Source organism: Nipponia nippon, unplaced genomic scaffold, assembly GCF_047370975.1.
Source record: "Nipponia nippon isolate SJK-2023a ecotype South Korea unplaced genomic scaffold, ASM4737097v1 scaffold_3, whole genome shotgun sequence".
Lineage (NCBI taxonomy): Eukaryota > Metazoa > Chordata > Aves > Pelecaniformes > Threskiornithidae > Nipponia > Nipponia nippon.
In genome coordinates, this window is record NW_028262347.1 from 68,289,603 (window position 1) to 68,309,078 (window position 19,476).

A 19,476-nucleotide genomic window follows, 5' to 3' on the forward strand; every position below is an offset into this window, starting at 1 on the left:
GCTCTTACGGCTGAGACTGTCAAGAAGCTACCAAACAGCAGAGGAACACACTCAGCTGTGGCAGCCAAGAACTCGGCTGTGGAGCACAGGCGGCGCTTCCCTCACGGTGGCTCTCCGCTTCCTTCTGGCAGTGGAGCTGGAGCAGGGGCTGCTGCGAGGGCCGGGGAAGCGCCCGTCCCGGGCACGGAAGGGTCCCGCTCCTTTCTGGCGGGTGCGGAAGGGAGCAGGGATGTGCGCCTGAGGTGCTGGGGAGAACAAGCTTTTTCCTGTAGCTCTATGATAGGGATTCCATCCCCAACTTTGCAACCGTACCCGTAGAGTAGAAGAGTGGAACTACTTTACAGGGTCATTCTCAAACAGCTGTAGACTTGCAGGAGTTACTTGTGATTTCTAAACACTAATTGCTGCTGCATTTCTTTCCATCTTAAGAACAGCTTCTGGTAGGAGTCATGCTGCTCAAGGCTTTACAGGGGAAAAAAAAGCTCCAAGTGTAACTTTGACTGCCCTTTTAGAAGGGACCAACCCCGAGAGGCTTATTGCCCTGGTTTCTCTTAGAGGAGGCACGGCTACGTTTGCACCGGTTCTGTAGTGTCGAGAAGGCTGACGCAGTCGTGTTTATCTGAGACTTTCAGTTTTTTCGTTGTAAAAGTTTGGAGCGGCTTTGAATACAGTAATTCGGAATGCCTGCACGTTCCCTTCCTAACAGGTATCTGATTTCAACAGGGAGCGCGTGACTCAAACGTGTGGTATGTATTCCTTCCCCGAGCCGCTCTGAGCGCAGCACTGAATCGGAGAGAAACCAGTACGGTGAAATGTGAAACTATTTGCTAGATGTAATCTATTACAGGTAATTATAATTTGTCCTATCTTTCCATACTGAAGTCAGTCCTTGTTCTTTGTCGTGTTGAGGAGGGACGTAGAGGATCTCTTAAGGAAAAAGGGCTGATTAAGTGGTGGAGGTCAAGTAGGAGGACCAGGAATAAATAAATGCTGAATACTTCTAATGTGGTTACACTTCACTGCTTTAAGAGACTTGACCAGACAGAGCAGTGATGGCAAAGCCCAGGAACAAGGTCCTGTTTCAAATCTGACGTTGATTTAGGGGTTGGACTGATCAAAGAATTTGTGTAAATTTTCCTGGTCCAGCTCTAACTTCCAGTCCTGCGGAATCATCCTGCTGGTCTCCAGCACTGCACTTCTGAAAAACACTACTGTATCCAGTCCAAAATACTGCTTAAAAATTCTTTCTTTGACCTTACTGGAAGGAACAGCTGTTGCTCTGCTCCGAAGTTTGAAACCCACTTGGAAGTTTTCTGTTGCCCACCTTACAGCAGACGCAAGGCTGCACAGACGTGGGGGCAGGCTCTTCACCTTCCTACTTGTCAGTAGTCAGACTGTGCTCGCTTCTTTGAGCTTGTTAAACAGGAAATGAGTTGTAATGGTTCGAAGGGTACAGAGGCATGAACAGCCACGAGCAGAGTTTGTTCTTCAAATTTCATGTTTATTTTTATATCGAAAAGGGTTGAAAGCTTATTTAAAAACAAAAGTGCAGCTCCCATTCATTTTACAAAGGGTCCAAGCAAACCCTGTCTGAGAGGCTATGGGCAACTCCCGGGCAGCAGTCCCAGCCCGCTCCTGCCCCTGCTGCCCTGTAGCGCAGGCACGGCTGAGTGAGGCTGCTGCTGCTGCTGCTGCTGCTGCACGGGCATCCGATCCGGCTGAGGAGGAGCAATGGGCTCCGACCCCGTTTGTGCAGGCACAGGGCAAACGGCTGGGCCGCGCATCAGAGGCAGGCGCTGCCGCGGCTTCACACCCACAGCCTGACCGAACGGGCGGCCACAGCATGCGGGCCTTGCCGTCTGAGCGGAGCCCACCCTTCTCCCCGCCTGACTGACCCTCTCTTTGTGCTGACATGCAACACTGGGAGAGAAAGGAGCTATGAATTGCATCTCATTTTAAAGATTAATTCTGTTACCATTTCAGGTGTAACGTCAGCTTGTAATGCAGCCACAAGTCTAGGGCTGCAGAAGCACAAATGATGATTGCTTGTTTATATAAAAAGGCATCTGAAACATGTAATAACCTAAAAGGACTTTAAGTTCTTGCTGGCTGTATTAAAGTCTTCTGTGTTGCTTCACCATAATATACAGGAAAATCCATTAATGCATTAGGCTTCCTCGCATAATTTGAACAGCCAACTGCAGTCTTCTGATGTAAGCTGGTATGGAAGTAACGATACCGCCAGGTGTCTTACGTAGGTTCTAGCCGCCTTTTCTTCAAGCTTTGACTTCTCCTGTGGGGGCTGCACTCTGCCAAACAGGGAGATGATTGATAGTGAGAAATGCAAGTTTCTTAGAGCTCTTTTTCTGCTTCTAAAAGTGCTCCTCCATTCTTTTTCTAGCTCTTCCTTGATAGGACAGTTGGATGGAAAAAACAGCTAGCTCTCCTAGCCCACTACTGCAGCATCTGCAGCCAGCTCCAAGAAAAGGAGGATGTGTCTCCCACTCTGGTTTACTGATCTAACAGAACTGCTTTCAAAGCCAAGAGCCTGTGTTAAGACAGAACTCGGTCGTGTTTTGGTAGCACGTACCTGGGGCGTTCTGGCTGGCACAGCTGCTGCGGCTCACCGCTGTAGCAGATGGCTGCAACTGCGCAAGTCTAGCGGAAGCTTTGTGGTAATTCATTCTGTGAGGGGTCCTGTTACGAGCAGTCATTTGATGACGTCCCCGGGGTGTTTCAGGTGTCTGGTGTCCAGCTGATGGGTCTGCCATTTTGTGATCCATTATCTTCAGATCAGTGGTCTCCAAGGAAATGTCCCAAAGTTCAGGATCATCTAGAACGAATGAAAAAGTGATCAAACCAAAGAAAGACAACGGTATCGTACTACAGGAATGACAGTAACTCCAGGACCAGCCCACTCTTTTCCTACAAGCGGTGGCCACTACGAAAGTGCGACTATAAAGCTGCTTTTAGGTCAGTGCACAGGAGGGCAACGGTACTACCCCTTGTGCTCCCGACTTAAGCAATGTCCAGGCACTGTGGTGTAAGTAAGTGTGACCCAAATAGCAACGGCTATGATAAGACACCCCCTCATCCCCACAAATGTTCTGTTTCTGTGCAATATCACCTGAGGAAAAGGGTTTACTGACCATGTGTAACAACTCTCTACTGAAAAGCGTGATGTACAACCCCTCATAGTGAGGGACATCGTTTCCCTGCCGCTCAAGCAAGGTTTGTATTGCTACGATCAGACTCATGCTTGCACTTCTATTATTCCAACCTCTTCAGAACTTTTACCTTTATGCCATACTCTGAAGAGCTGATTTAAATGCTAATGATTTAACCCACCATTACTCATCACTTTTTGGCTGACCTGCAAAGAACTCCTCTTCTATTGCTAGTTCCTGTTGTACTGCTGCTGGAGTGCTGTGCTTTACAGGAGGACTGGATGTTGCTGGATGGAGGTGACATAAGAAGAGATTAATATTAGAAATACAGAAGAACCCTTTTGCTCCTTCTTAACAGAGCATCAGTCTGAAATGATAAGCAGCAGCTGCCATCAGGTACCCTCCTTTCTCCTACAGCTGGTTATGTTTTGGTAGCAGTATGTGGAACGGTAAGATACTGTACCTGATGATGGCCGATAAGAGCAATTGTACTACTTCAAACTGTTTTTTAACCTGTTTACCCCATCCCCAAGTTCCTGCTTGCCACGCAGCCGTCCAGACTTCCCCATGAATAAAGAGCAATGTATTAGTAGCTAACGTGATAGCTATTTGCCTGCAGCCACCTCAGTGAAATGCTGCAGTCTCAGCTCAGGTGCAGCATGTTAACGGTAATGATGACAGCCACTGTGCTGCATGAAGCTTTAAGGTGGCTGGAAATTGCAGTTTTAATGATGCAGTTTTAGAGCTGACATTCCTGCCACTTTAAGAACATGGGGAGGGTGGGGGGGAGTATGATAATCCTCCTTCCTCTGGTCTCAAAGGTGTGTTGATTGTACAGTACAAAAGCAAACAAAAGTGGTCAGGCTCCTGTATTGAGGGTAACACATGCCTGCCAGTGGCTATCGTTAAAACTGTCAGTTATTAATGCCAAGTCTTACCCTGTTTGCTGCTAGGAGTAGCTACTGGAACCTGATGCTTTTTCTCCATCTGTTCCCGGAACTGTTGCTGTAGCTGCTTTTGTCGCAATTTCCGCTGGTAAGTGGCATCACACTCAATAGCCAGGGAGTCTGCGTTTCTGCCCCTCCCCACACGTAAGCACAAAGGTGAACAGGATTTCAGCAATTACATTTTATGAAGAAAAAATGCATAAAGAAATAAGAGCCAGGAAAATCTCCTACACTAGCGTTTTATGGCATCTTCCAAACTGGGCTGTCCGTGTGTTTTAAAAGGTACAGTAACTTCTAATGTAGCGTATAAAATAAATTTATAATAGCAGTCTCACCTGGAACTATTTGGCTGTTTCTGATCTACCATCACTACAGCAGCCTCTGTCTGACCGGGCTTACAAGTAGATGCCATCTCACAATGTTGTCTCCCTCCTGCGTTCTGCCTTTCCAAGCAGCTATTGTATCTTGCTTTCTCTATTTCAGGCTCATAGTCCTCTCTTTTAGCTTTGATCAAATCTAACTCAGGAGGCATCTAGTAAAGGAAAAACAGAAAACGTATTCAGAAATTTCCTTCATCAAGTTAATGAAGTATGCACAGGCTTTTTCTACAGTACTGTTGAAAAACCTAGCTTGTTTGCTCGAAGTGGAACAGTAAGTTAGAAGACTGAAATGCATTTCCAGTACAAAGTCATTCAGTTAGCGAATAACTGAATTCATGCGACTTTGTGTTAGTTTAATAGTTCAGCGCTTCAGGGCAGATAGCCCATGTCTCCCCATACTGTGCTCTCTGCGAATGAGAACAGTTGCAGATGCTCGATGCAGAATTCTACAGCTTCTCAGTCTCACAAGTCTGTTGCCGAGTCTGTGGGTTTGGCCAGTTCCGTTTTCACACTTTTATTAAAGGGCATGGCAGACCTTTACTCAGCTCTGCAATCATGAGGTCACTGAGAAACGTACACCATTCTCGTTTTATTAAAGACGGGATGGTTTGGCTCTGTGATTTTGTCTGTTAGTGGCATTGCCACAAATTTGTACTGACCCTGGCAAAGCAGAGATCTGTGCCATCTTTTGGTGAGGTGTCACTTTGGATCTGCTCCTACAGGCTAAGTTAGCTAGATGGAACTGCCTCACAGCTCTAGGCTGACTAGCAGAGTTTGGTAAATCCTAGTACGATGAAGGCAACTTTACTATGAAACTCTATGGATCAGCAGTTGTAAAAGGCTTACTTTTTCCTCTCAGCAATGTAGGTTACGGCCTAGAAGCCTACTGCCCCCAGCTGGCACACATCAGGAGCTAACAAGATTAATGTTGGTTACTGAGGTGTAACCTCAGCTAACCGCCAGGACAACTTTAATACTACGAAGACTGCTGTGTTACATCACAGCATACTTATAAATTGTGATAGCTCTGAAAGAACGGGGTTAAATTATGGTTGTCACTAATGACGATGTACATCACAATACGTTGTCTCTCCCTGGACCAAAGACCTCCACAAGAGGCATTTCTCCATGGTGTTGGTTACCTCAGAAGGTTCACTGTTTGACCTAGCGCTTCACAGAGTAAAAGAAGTAACTGCAGCTCTTCCCCTGCAAACTGAAACCTAAGGGGGTAAGGAGTCTCAAAAGCAAAGCAAGATGTAACGTGGCTTCTTACTGTTCAGTAAGGGTAAGAACCATATTATGGCAAGGCAAGTAAGTGTTCAAGTACACATCGGTTGTACGTGCTAATTCTTCATACATTCAAGGGCCACAGTTTGCCAGTAGTATTGTATCAGGTATTTAAAATAAATAAATTGCAGTGTAGATCTTTCTAACGCTATTCCTCATCCTCCAGCTGCCAAGTCCAGTACATCCTGCTCTCATAATTCAGTTACAAAATTCAGGTACCAACATATTTTTTGAAGTCAAGCAAAGGACATTTGCAGGGCCATTTGTACACTCCTCATGTGGCAAAACAAAATAGTGCTGCCTGTTTTGCTGTTCTGTGGTAAAACTTTGAAGCGACTGGCAACAGCGAAAGAGTTGTTGTGAGTCCAGTCTAAACGGTTTGGTTCACCCTTTGTAGCATAGATGCATCTAGCATTTTGCAGTGTTCTTTTGGGAAGGATCAAATTTTGTTAACTGAATGTTGAAACCACCTTTACAAATTACCTCTGCTTGAGACATCAGTACAAAAACACCATTAACAGAATAACTACTTGTTAACTATTCTAACAAGAACAATGAACACTGAGGGGTGAAATACAGGTGCACTGTAAATTTTGGTACAAGGACCACGCTGAGTTCATTTTCTGTCTAGCTGTGATGTGCATTAGGGCCTGGTGGAGCTTCAATACCGGTTAGTAGAAGGACAAAGCAACTATCAGCGCATATATTGACATGGCTACTGTATGGATTTTGCTTAAAATTAAGTGAAAGTTCCAATTACCACAAGCAGCTTTGGTATGTGACCCACCTGGTATTGTTTCTACAATATCCTGGGCAATGCATATCAAAACCTTTATTTGAAGGAGGAAGTCTTTCTCATGGAAAAACTTCCTATTTTCTGCCAGAGCTCCCTAAAGTCTGAAGAACACTCCTTTTTCCTGCTGCCCGCTGGTTGACATATAGGCTGTCAGCTTGAGAGACTTGAGGACTAAATGAAATAGCCCTGATGTTGCAGGGATGCACAGAGGAGCTGCACCTGCTTTAGGGCAGGTTACATGATAATAGATGTACTGTCTGGCTGCTCTTCTGCCTGCAGCCTCTGGTTTTATGAACTATTACAGCAATTGGCAATTGTGTCATTGTATGCAGTTATCTCTCATCCTTTTTTTCTATTCCTGAAAAAGTCCAGTAATGGGGGAATATGTCAAGTAAGTCTGATTTTTAAAATTCATAACAGCAAACTGGACTGTGCTACCACTGACAACGAGAACAAACTGAGAGATCTCTTCTGGCTTTTGCCTTATACAGGGCACAAGTATACAGTAAAGAACATGCACACAGCTTTGACAGACTCTGTTCTCCCAAGGACTTCCATTTCACCTATGTGATGAATATATGAATTGACACTGGTATCATTGCTGATACACATTTAGAGCAGAAGTGGCTCGATGGGAGTGATGAACTGAGTTGCTACAACTGACAAAGCTTAAACAGCCTTAAGAACTGCAGCACATGGAGAAAATGGCACTTAGAACGAGCTAGTTTAAACAGTTTAGTGCTTTCTATGGTAACATGTGATCTGCTATGAACACAGATGTACGCATTACTGGCACTCAACAGAGACACTTGGACAGCATGGCCATAAATTTCACATGAGATCTTGAGTAGGGTACTGTTTCTTCACCACAGTAACCTTGCCTACTGCAAATAGTAAAAACTTACAGTAGTTGTGGTAAAATGTCGGGGAAGAACTCTGTAACAAACAGTTCACACAAACTAGCAGGCAAAGCCTATTGGTCTCATAGCTGGAAACATTCAGGGATGAGATGCATTGATATCATTATTTATAATCTTTTTGATATGAAGGACCAGGAGCAGCAGCCATCTCGCAGTCCCTGTTCCAACAGTCCAAGTACTACACCTGACGTGGAAGCTTATTCACGGCTCGTAGGTAGTCTTTGTCTAGGATGCAGTTCCCAAGAGCATTCCCAAAGCACCTGAGAAATAAGAGAACTCACTGTGACTGAAAATAACACTGAATTCTCACTTAACTTCTGAAAATGTACAGGTACTGATCTTCGCTTACTTGAGCGCCCTCTTCAGTCCATCTGTTACTGCCTCCTTTCTTGCCTTTTCTAGGGACAAGGCCTTAGACTTCAGGCCTTCACTGACTCCATACCCCACATCTTCATGGTATGACCCATCCTGCAGCACAATTTTTAAAATGGTAAGTATAAGGGAATTTCTGCACTTACAACACTTCTTGTTAGATGCTGTGCTTTCCTTACTCTTAGCTGGTTGTTCTATAGCAAGGTCAATGTTTTGGACACCACTAAGTTCTCTGGTGTAATACAGCACTCGAGAACCACAGTCTGACCTATGCATGAATTTTCATTCACAGCTTTAGGCAACTGCTCACCTATAGACCGAGCAAACAAAAAAATCCACTTACCTTAAGCTGAACTTTCACAAATGCACAGACCCCCACATAGAACTTGCCGTTATTGAGATCAACAAAGTCTGGGGGAAGGAAAAGTAACATCCTAAATAACACAAAAGACTTCTGACCCACATTTATGTCTTACTTTGTCCCTTGAGGACATTCATAAACCTGTACCATACTTGCTGAATATGCCCAAGATACTCTATCATCTTCTATAAAATGGAGCATGACTTACTTATAAAATATTAACTGTAGTTTGAGAATGCTGACTTGCATATGTGCTCTGGGCATGTTACGTGATACTTTCTGGTTATTAGTGGCTAGACCTGCCAAACACTCACACCCTGCTACGACACGTATAAACTTAAACATGTGAAAGAAGGAAGAGTTGTAAACGTTACTTCTCATTCAGCTACATATCCTAAAGGTTCAAAGCATAACAACTTTTTCAGCTGGAAGCAAAGATTTAAAGTATCAATTTATAAAAACAGTAATGGAAAAGTAAACTGTCGTCTATAAAAGTAATTTCTTTCCTATTATATACTAGAAGTCTCCAGTTTGTGAAATTTTGCACAAGGTTTTATCCAGGACAGACTGCCTGAAGAGCTTAACACGTTGCAATATAACTCTCAATCCAGCAGCTCTAATCTGGTCTATTTGTTTAATTGTTTTGTAAACCTGCTAGAGGTGCCAGCCCTTTTTCTACCCAGGAATTTAAAACCAAACGTAACAGAATCCTCTGTTTCTGAATTGCTAAGGAATGACTTGTTATGGCACTATTTGAAAAAGATAGAAGTTTGAGGATGTCAGTCCTTTCTGGGCTGAAAAGGGGGGGAAAAAAGTGGTACAGAATAGATGGAAACCAATGAAGTAACTTGGTTTATGTCTAGAATCTACCAGCCTAAGCTAAGAAAAGATTTCTAAAGGCGGGGGGAAGGAAGGAGGTACGTTTATGCAGCTTTGTTGAGCTACTTCAACAACCAGCCTTCAGTATAAGCATAGCAGATCTGCAAACAAGGACAATACTCCTCTGGCAGGTATTACTTCAGCTATCGAGATGGAAGAAGCGTAAGCTTTAAGATCACTTGAATACCGTTTTCTAGAAGAAGAATTTTTCCAAAGCTTTCTACTGTAAAAAATTTCAGAACCAGGTATTGGCTAGAAGAAGAATCTGCAGAAAAAGATGGGTCCCTAAAGATTAGGGTAATATTAACTGAAAATATTAACTTGTTAGAATATAAAAATTACAGGTAAGTATGAAAGTTGGCTCAGGGCTGCTGGGTGTTAAATAGTTTAATTATAATTACTCTTGACTGTAGTCACTGAGTGTTCCCATAGAGATCAGAAAACTTGATTAGAACAGCTCAAGAATAATCATAAACACACTTAGAATAATGACTATGACATATTCCAGTGCAAGATGAAACAGAAAACAGAAGGTCCATTATTATTCAATTTCTCTCATTCTTGCCAACTGCTGACACCTGGAAATTCCACATGCCTCTCCCCAGGTTCTTTGAAGTGATCAAGTTCTAGGATGGACACCCTGGTCCATATCTGAGAGACTTTTCCTTCAGGGCCTCACAGTGAAACAAGAGGAAAGACCTCTTTATCCTCAAGAGATACTTACCAACATTCTGCTGAGTGACTGAATGAGCCCAGCCATTGAAGCCAAACATCTCATTGGCCAGACTGATCACCTTGTGACCCTCAATGTAACAGACCTGAAAAGAAAAGCATATATACATAAATATATGTATATATATAAATACATACACATGTGCATATATATATACATGCTTTATTTTAAAGAGGGATTACACACATCACCTTACACTGAGGAAACCCAGCTAAGCTCAAGGGTCAGAGAATGTGAACAGAAGGATGATGGTGCAGCTTTAGGTTCACTCTCTTCCAGCAACTGTGACAGGGGGGTTAATACGACAACAAATATGACTTAATCAAGGGAAGGCAGAGCTAGCAGGCACTACAGAGGGTAAAATGCAGTCCATGTTATATAATGCTTCATATATTCCCGTTCTGGGAAAAAATAAGAAAAACGTCTCAATGTTCCACAAGTAGATAAATATTCCCTTCTCAAGGATGAAGCACTGAAAAGTTAAGTCTTTTTTTAAAGTGTAAAAGGAACCTGTGGCTCAGTAAAAGCCAGAATTTATGCTATGCTGACTTTTCTTTCATATCTGCACATTAAACTACTAGTGGGAAATTAACTTAAAAAAAATAAGGATTATTGTAACTTTTTTTTACCCTAGTTTTCCTGGAAAAAAAACATTGAGTTGAAACATCTATGCATGTTTGTTCATACCTTTTGTCCTCCTCCAGCTTGCCGACTGCTGATATATTCTGGACCCAGTCTCTGACGAAGAGCATGCTGGATAGCTTGATATTCACTTGCTGTGTATTGATACTTGACAAAAACAAGGTAAGGCAAATCTTCTCACTCTCCCTGTTTTAGCTCCCCCTCTTCTCCCAATATCGCTTCTTTATCCCATTTTTCCATGTACAGTCCTTCCAAGAGGTGTATGATCCATTTTTACAATCAGGATGTAACAGGCAAGGAAAGACTTCAGGGCATGCGTGTGCATTACATTTGTGCGTTATATTGGTTTTTTCTCTTACTCTTGAAGTATATGTATACAAACATTAATTATTAAGCTGTAGCAATTCTTCATTTGTCATAACCCTTACTTACATTAGAAGAACTGACACAAGCCAGGCCTATTAGTATCCTATTGAAATCTTAATGCAGTCATAATCGTAGTCAAGGTTGCCAGGAACACACATATAAACTTATATTTTACCTCTCAAAAATAAAACGTAATCTCTCTGTGACCAACAAGAAAAGCGTATTTAAAAACACCAACAAAAACGAAGTTTAAACTTATTCTACCACCATATGCCATCAGGGCAGGGAGGATAGCAGCTCAGGCAAGCAATCAAAATAGGAGTTTCTTGAGGAGCATTCAGCAAATTCCCCTCATGCAGGGAAGGTCCTTTGGATAACTCCAGCATCACTGGAAGCCTAAAGTGTTGTAACTTTTGCTCCTTGTCTTAGTGGAAATACACTTTACAATCTGTAAAGGTTAGAGAAGCCTAAATGCATATTTAAGGGTTCAAGCACTAAAAAGCTTGTGTTGCTATGCTCTGATGTGGGACAGAACAGAGATTTTACCACCTAAATCATAAATATTGTGTATACATGTATTGGCTGCCCTATGATTCAGCAGAACACAGAATTTGACAGAGCGCACGCCCCATGTAAGTTCCAACGCCTGCGAAACCTCTCTAATTAGTATTTGGTTCTATTTAAACTTAAAGGAATAACTTTGTCTTTTTCCGACACTAAAATGCAAGCCTGTAACCAAAAGGCATAAGGAAAAAGGGAGAGTGCACATGCCTATGCCATATGCAGGAAGTATGTATAAATGCCTATCATGGAGAAGAGAATTCACCACCAAAAGGTCTGTTCAGTCCAGATATGGTTTTCTTTTTCCCAAATTATTTAAAATTTTTTTAAATTACTTTTTATGAGCTGAAAGTGGTTGACTTTTCTGAACCGGTACTGAGAATGTGTGTAAGCATGATCCAGGCCATCTGGGAATAAGAGAGAATAAAATGAGCCCCATTTTTAAGGAACAAAATTAAAAATCTTTTGTGAAGAATCTAGAGCAATTTATTATAACTCGAGGCATGCCAAGGCTATCGTGGAGGAAAATGTAATGTACAATTAGGTATAGCATAGCTAGGGTAATGGACGTGACTCCAGCCTTACTGTATCCTACTTTAAAATGAGTAAATACACAGAGCAGATTTCCAGAAGCGCAAGCACAAAACTTCTATTTCCCTCTCAGGCAAAAAGAACTGACCTGTCCGAAGCAAGCAACCGAACTGCCACTGCTGGAACTACTGCTGCTGATGTGGCTTTCGCTGTCTTTCCCTTGACTTTCAGGCATCCCTGAAGATAAGAGAAAATGCAAACACTGACAATAACAGAACTAACAGTCTGTATGAAGACAAGCCAAAAAGCTGTTGAAGTCCACTGCCCAGTGAGTGTAACAACATTCTGTAACAGATGTGTTGGATGTTACAGTAATATTATACTTCTCATTCCATGGAACTGCTGCAGCCCCAACTGGAAATTTGTTTTCTAATGTTGTTTCAGACCTGCCAAAACTTTTCTTCTTAAATACATTATATTACGCAGGCAGAAATGGTTAGTTTCATCCTAGAAGCAGAGGCACTGTTCTGGTCTTCCACCCATAAAACCAACAGGGGTGAGTCTAAATTAAATTAAATCAGTGAAACAATTATTTAAAGAACAAATAAATGATCCTTGCTAGTTTAAAAAAAAATAAATATATAATTCAACAGCATCTGGATCCTGCATAAGATCAGAGACTAGAACAAAAAAGTAATAATGCCTTGAGTCCTTATTCTAAATATTAAACTGGTAGCATGATATATTTTTCTTCCTTTTAGATAAATGTGAATGCATTGTACCATTCTAGGTAAGGAAAAAAAAATAATTCTCTCTTTCAGATTCTTCAGCACTGTCTTCCTAGATCACTTTCAATATCCACTAATACTTAGACTCTGACAAAAAGCAGAGGCAACTTTCTAAAATTTTACTTATCTATACTCTGACTTGTCAGCCTTCATTTTAGATTATTGTTTTGACTGTAATCATACTGTCTTGTGTTATGATGGGATCATATAAACTATGGAGAGTTGAAAAACATACAGAACCTGTAAGAGTTTTAAGAAGTTGTACCGATAATTCAGTAGATGGCACCCTTTTCCAAGCCAGTATCCAACAACTACCCAGTATTGCATTACCACTCCACCCTGCTGCTGAAGTGGTCTTGCTGAGAGCTTATACCGCAGGGGGGCAAAGGGGCTGAGCAGCCCTTCCCTATAAGCCCATAGAGGCAATCTTTTATTGTATTTGCACAAATGCTGAGTACAACTGGTAGCCTATCACTACGACTTTTGTATGCAATACAAACATAAGACAAGTCGATATATATACAAGACAGCTGGAGTTTCAAAACAGTTTGAGAAAGTCTAAAACCCTCAGTAGATAGCGTTATTTGACAGTCAGTCAGAACCTGCCTAGTATTATGCTTTTCTACTTTAGTCCAGGTTCAGCACTTTTTAAAACAAATTGTTTTTCTAAACAAGGAAGCCAAAGTTTGCCGAGAACTTCGCAAACAATTTTCAGAAAACGGATACTAGTTGTTTTGTTGGCAAGTATGAGCACTTGTAATTATGCTAGGTGGAGCTAAAATTCTCCTTAATTTTGGTTGGCTATGATTATTCATCTCCGGTCTGAAAGCTGTATAATTGTACAGTGTTTATACATTTGAATGTGTTTCAATCAAAAGTTTGCTGCGATTTGTGGTAAATACATTTGGTTTTGGAAACGAACATATAGAAATTAATATTACCACGAGATACACTTGTGATTTAAGCAGGCTATTGCCCCTGTTAAGCAAAGAGTCCACTGCATCCTGAGGGAGACAATTAGAGAGAAAAAATAATACCTGTGGTGAGTGGCAGAGGGAATTAAAGTTTGAACAATACTACATTTTTTTCCCCCACCCTAAGCGGCCTAAGTCAGACCTTAGTTATTACGAAGCCCCTGGGAAAAAACAAGGCACGAAATGTGTGTATTTGCCTACACAGCCCTATTACCAGTTTGCCACAAATCTTTATGCATAATAGGTGGGTGGTATTTTGAAGCAAAATTGCTTTAACTGAAACCAGAGTTAAAATCCTTTAAGTTTCTATATGGTGTGCACCATTGTCAGTCTAAATTCTCTAAAGAGATACACCTTTAATGAAGCTCTGAATAAGATGTGGGAATTGATTCTGACTGAGAACGAGGAAGTACAGAATTCCGCTGAAAACAGCTTCACATCATACAGTTTTAATCCAACAGATCAGATGCCGCTAGAGAATAATAGCAATACGCTTCTTTGCAATAAACAGTTTAACAACATGTCAGTGGTTTGTATTCAGATTATGTATTACTCTACAGCTTGTGTGAAGGAGACAGATGATGCCAGTTTAGTTTCAGGCTTTGCCTGTAGGAACAGTTTGCTTCAGCTGTGAGCCTGGTTTAACCCAAATATTCTATTAGCACAATGTAGTGGTTTTTTCCAATCCGGTGAAGTGCGGCACAGCAAAGCCCTATGTCTCAAAGCAATTGTCAGAGCATTTCAAAGTGACAGAACTTCAATTTCAAAATTATTAGAGTAGGAGTTTGGAAGAGAGAAAAGTTAATTCTGCAAATGGAGTTCTAAATCTACCTCAACACCAGAGCCAGGAGCTGGGGAAGGCACAGTGCTTCCATTCTTCAGTAGAATATTGTTTCCTCACCCCCCCTCTCCCCACAACGTTTTAACTCACATGAAACATTAATACTGAAGTAGATAATAAGCCATTGACTAGAGTACAAAAGAGCCTCAAACACCCTCCAGAGCCAGGACAGTGCTAGGAGACTGCCTGACTCATAAACCAGTGTTAAAAAAAGCTGTATTTTCAAACCATCTTTGAATACTAAAAATTAAAGTTCAAATATACTTGCTCTGCATGCAGGATGATAAAAGCAGTTTATCATCAGCTTAAAGACATCTAGGAATTATAACTACTACCTTGTGACTGTGACCATTATTTATTATTTACAGAAAATTAGTTTCAGTTTAGCTGGTAATGTTCTCAGAAAGTTTTCTTATCACTGAGAAAAAACATACACAAGACTACAGGTGTTGGCACTGTGCTCCAAAACATTGCCTTGATAGACTAGAACAGGCAAAGAATCTTAACAGCTTTTGCTACTACCATATTTTGATCTTGTTTTTTTCAAAAAAAAAGTCAATAATACAAAAGCTTAAAATTTGGACAAATTAGGTATACAATCTGAAAAATGGCTGTTTTGGGAAATGAAATACTAATTTTCAACAACACTCTAGAAGTAGGTATTTATTTGTATGGTGATAGTGAACTGAGCACCTGCTGAGAAAAATCTGGGTGTGTACGCAAATTCCCATGTAGGAAATAAGCCAATCTTCTAGAAGAGATAATCCTGAATTTAGTCTGTTCAACTGCTACTGTAGGTTACGGAAGCAACACGTTCAACTTCCATGATAGTAGGCACATAACTTCTAATTTTCTAAATGAACACATCCTCACACACCTATCTGCCCTACTGCCCATTACTCCAGAAAGAGCTTTTGGTCCTAAATCACCTATTCTCCTGCCGGTTCCCCTCTGTCTTGACAAACTAGGTTTTTGAACCATCCACTGTGCCTTAATCCTGTGCCAGGAGTATCAGTTCCCTGTTCTCTTCACATGTAAGGTAGAAGCAGGCAGTTTTGCGTCACTTTGAAAGAGTTTGCGTACCGTGAATTGTGCGAGTACCACAACTTGGGAAACCCTCAGCTAGAACACGGCTGTTTCAAGAAGTTAATTGTAGCATCACACTTATCTATAAGATACGACTTTAACATACTGTGCACTTTTAGAGAGCTTTTTATGCAACCTCATTCTTCTCTATACAGTAAGTTTCCTTCACAGTGAAGCTTTAGTTTGCTGAGCAAAACTCTTTAATATTCTTTCAATAAATGCAATTCTACTGAGCCCACCGAGAGCAAACAGCTATGCAGGTAGCAACAAGTGATTTAGCAAGCACAAAGATAATACCACATATTTCACCTAAGGTTCATATGGCTTTAACACAAAAAATACAAAAAACCTTGAAAAATCATGTATTTCTGTGGAGTATTCTCTCCTCTGGGCACTCTAAACTATCCGTTGATTAACCTGCTATGCAAAGGTTGCTTTATCCAATGCTGAGCTGAGATGTACACCTTTTAAGTACAAGATATTCTACTCAAGACAGGCCTGTTCTATACCGCAGCTTAAAAAGAGTGGAAAACAGATTACAGAATTGCTGTGGGAAAATTGCATACAATATAACTTTTCAGTTTTGACTTCTGATAATATCTCTAGGCAAACAACCTTGATGGCTTGAGAAAAATGAGGTAACGTTCTGCTAACTTCAACAGAAGAAAAAGGTATTCAGTGTTTTACAGGTTAAACAATGAAATGCACAGGGAGGTCATGAGACTGGATGTCTATTGTAGAATAGAGGTGGCCTCTGATGCTTGCCCATACCGTATTGATGCATCTTATTGGTATTGATTCAGGCCACATTCTGTAGTAAAACCACCGCAGCAAGAAAATAAAAAGGTATAACGTAGAAAGTTTGAGCTATCTGCAGTAGTTTAAATATATTTGCTTTCAAGGCATGTAAATACCACTATACCAAGTTCTCCTCAGTTACAGCATATTTCAGATTTGACATACCTTCAAACAGCCGCACTTATTTCAGTGGAATCTATATATGTGGCTCCAAAAGCAAAATAGAACCCTTAGATTTATCAGGCAGTACTATGTTTACTTTTGGTATGTCTAGGATGATGGTACTCTCCCTGCACAACACAGAAAACACTAATTCTGGTTACACTCTTTACTGATTAACATTTTAATGAACACAGTGTAAAGCTCCTTCTTCCTTATCTTTATACAAGCTTGGCAGAATAACACAGTGCATTTGTGGGGGAGTGTTTCTATTTAGAATATTTGAATACATCCAACCTCTGAAATGAAGCCTATCTGGTCAGTTCCTGCATTTTTGGAACACAGGATGAGAAACTCATCTCCTTACTCATTATGCTGAGTTTTCTGTCATAACAGCCTTTATATACTTGTCATGAATTCATCAAACATCACTATATTTATTGAAAGTTGTTTTAGGATCCTCCTTCCCTAGCAATTACAACTAATTCCAGTCCAAATGGGTTAGTTTAATCCATGTGTTGTTGTGTTTTAGACTGCATATTTTTCAAATTTTGCTGGTTACTCCTCCAAACATGTTCCTTAATAACAGTGTTATGTGTAAATTACTTCTCTCCTACACAATGTCGTTCACTGTTTTAAAGTTCAGCACCCATTGTCACTTTTGCTTTACAAAGGGTCCACAAAGTTTCATAAGTTAAAAATGCATCAATAGCACATTGAAACAGATCATTCCAAACAATTCTAAATTTGAAATAAATTTGCTTTCTAAGAATATAAATCTTACTTAATTTCTTGCATTACTTAATTTCTTTGCATTAATCCACAATTCTGTATAGAAAATGTTTCATTAAAGGGATTAACCGGTACTCCTTCACAAATAATCTTTCAATGATGTTATTAAAAAAAAAAATCCCTGTAACAACAAACAGTGAGCTATCTTTGTAGTAAAAGGTGCTCTGTTTTATTGCACCAAGGGGTAGAACTGAAGGAAAAGAGAAACAACTTGTTTGGCATAGCAGCTCTTTTCCAGGTGTGAAACAGTAACACCTCACAGTTACAACACCAAAAAGTGAACAATCCACTCTTGAACAACTAGTTTCACGTTTATAAAGACAGAGTAAAAGAAAATGGCTTGTTCTGCAGACCAGACCTAGCAGAAATATTACTCAAATATCGTAAATTATTTATGTGGGTACTTCTTTCTAAAAGCCTGTCAGATTGATTTATAACCACATCGTTTATGTAAAAGCCACTTTAGTCATTGCAAGGAAAAGAGAGCAGGCTTTTTAACTCAAGAGTAATGGTTTGGGACTTAAAGGGAAAAGCAGCCTGTCCAATTGTAACTGTAGAAAGCCTGTAGTTTTGCCAAATGCAATTACTGATAAGAAATTAATCCAGGCTGGAATCTAAAACATCTGTACTCTCTAGGAGCTGTGGGAGATCTGTCAAACTGCAGATCATAAAAAACATTGTGATTACAGGCACAGATGACACTTCTGGCAGTAAGACCGTATTAAGTTGACACACTAATTCAAGTTACTATGAAAAATGTAATGCTCTCAAGCTCTCTGTTTTTTTGGTTTTGCTCCAGGTTGACACTATTTTTAAATGGAAAATCATTTACATTTGAAATTGACAGAAGACTTCAGGCATGGGCAAGCCTGTATCTATTTTCATCCTTCTGCTTTCTTAGACAGCAACGTAAAGTATCCCTTTTGGGGATATTTTAGGCTTGACAGAAGGGCTTGTATTGTATAGCATGCACTTACCTGCGGTATATTATTTTTCAAAAATTAATTTAAAATGGATTCTGTGCTTCTACAGTTGAAAAGGAAGTTCTGGTTATTGGAACCTCAATGTATGTCAGCTATCATCATTGCGAGGTCTGAATTACTGTATTTATTGCAATAAGACATTAATTTAAATAGTGATAATTTATACGTCCATAACCATGCCATTCCCTGTGTAGTCTTACAGACCTATCCAATTTACTATAGCCTCTCGCTTTAGTCTCCCCTGGGAATAATGGCTAAGGAAGTCAACGTTGGTTTTGGCTACTTACACCTTGAAACCACAAAACATCGAATTAGAAAGATTCCCGAGCAAGTCATTTGCTCTGTCTGCCTGGATGAAGGCAGGGCTCAGTTACAGCAGGCTGGAAGCCTCCTAAGGAAGGAGCGTTTATCAGGGAAACCGGAGCTTGCCCACGGTAAGCGTGCCGAAGCGGCAGCGGGGCTGAGCGCACCAGCTTTGGCCTTGCCTTTGCGGGAACCCCGCAGGCTAAGCGGGAGGTTTTCACCCGAGGAGAGTCGCGCCCGCCGCCTCCCGCAGCCCCCGCCGCCTCCCGCTCATTCGGGGGGGCTCCAAACGCCGTCTCGCCGCAGCTCGGCGTCCGGGGGACCCCGAGCTTCGCCGCCGGGAGGCTGGGGAGGGTCCCCCCCGGGGAGCGGGGCGGCAGGAGAACTGTCTGAGGCAACACCCACCCCCGGGCGACCGCTAACGGCCGCCTCTCGCGCGCCCTTCGTCCGCCGGGCCGGTCCGCGGGAGGGGCCGGCTCCGCTCCCGGCTGCGGCCCTGCCGCCACCGGGAGAGGGGGAAGGAGGAGAGCGCTTCCCGCCCGGCCGGCCCTGCGGCGGTGGGCCGCCGGCTGCAGTACCTGGGCCGAGGGGGCCGCCGCCGTGCTCCGGCGGCAGTTCGCAGTTCCCGCCCGGGGAGGAGGAGGCGGGGGGGCCGCCGGGGGCCGCCACTACGGCACGGGAAAGGAGTCAAACTTCCTCCGCCCGCGCTAGGTGGTGACGCAGAGCCGGGGCTGCCGGAGGCCACGCCCACGTCTGCGGAAGGGAGGCGGGGCCCGGAGCAGTCCGCCCCCGGGGGGGAGGCAAAGGGAA

At 42.0% G+C, this 19,476-nt stretch overlaps 1 protein-coding gene across 3 annotated transcripts; it reads right to left on the bottom strand.

Moving 5' to 3' along the window:
* Positions 1 to 1,191: 1,191 nt before the first annotated feature.
* Positions 1,192 to 19,409, bottom strand: RAD52 (RAD52 DNA repair protein). 3 transcript variants are annotated; one of them, XM_087765057.1, is made up of 13 exons: positions 16,375 to 17,144; positions 15,629 to 15,636; positions 12,091 to 12,179; positions 10,530 to 10,631; positions 9,834 to 9,927; positions 8,213 to 8,280; positions 7,847 to 7,965; positions 7,682 to 7,757; positions 4,450 to 4,646; positions 4,106 to 4,248; positions 3,374 to 3,454; positions 2,591 to 2,833; positions 1,192 to 2,309 (listed from the first exon to the last, which is right to left on the bottom strand). In XM_087765057.1, the coding sequence occupies exons 1-13, from the start codon at positions 16,413 to 16,415 to the stop codon at positions 2,251 to 2,253; spliced, it is 1,320 nt and encodes a 439-aa protein (XP_087621183.1). In that variant the 5' UTR covers positions 16,416 to 17,144; the 3' UTR covers positions 1,192 to 2,250. The 3 variants fall into 3 exon arrangements, with proteins under 3 accessions (XP_087621183.1, XP_087621182.1, XP_087621181.1); XM_087765056.1 differs by lacking the exons at positions 15,629 to 15,636; positions 16,375 to 17,144 and adding an exon at positions 19,245 to 19,409 and having other exon boundaries at positions 4,106 to 4,242; XM_087765055.1 differs by lacking the exons at positions 15,629 to 15,636; positions 16,375 to 17,144 and adding an exon at positions 19,245 to 19,409.
* Positions 19,410 to 19,476: the final 67 nt, after the last annotated feature.

Bases quoted from the DNA above. Each gene is read 5' to 3' on its own strand.
- RAD52 (XM_087765057.1), bottom strand. From the start codon at position 16,415: ATGCATCAATACGGTATGGGCAAGCATCAGAGGCCACCTCT. The intron at 7,758-7,846 runs GTAAGCGAAGAT...CTTATTTCTCAG, and splicing joins GGACTGAAGAGGGCGCTCAA to GTGCTTTGGGAATGCTCTTG. The intron at 4,647-7,681 runs GTGTAGTACTTG...TTCCTTTACTAG, and splicing joins TGAATAAGCTTCCACGTCAG to ATGCCTCCTGAGTTAGATTT.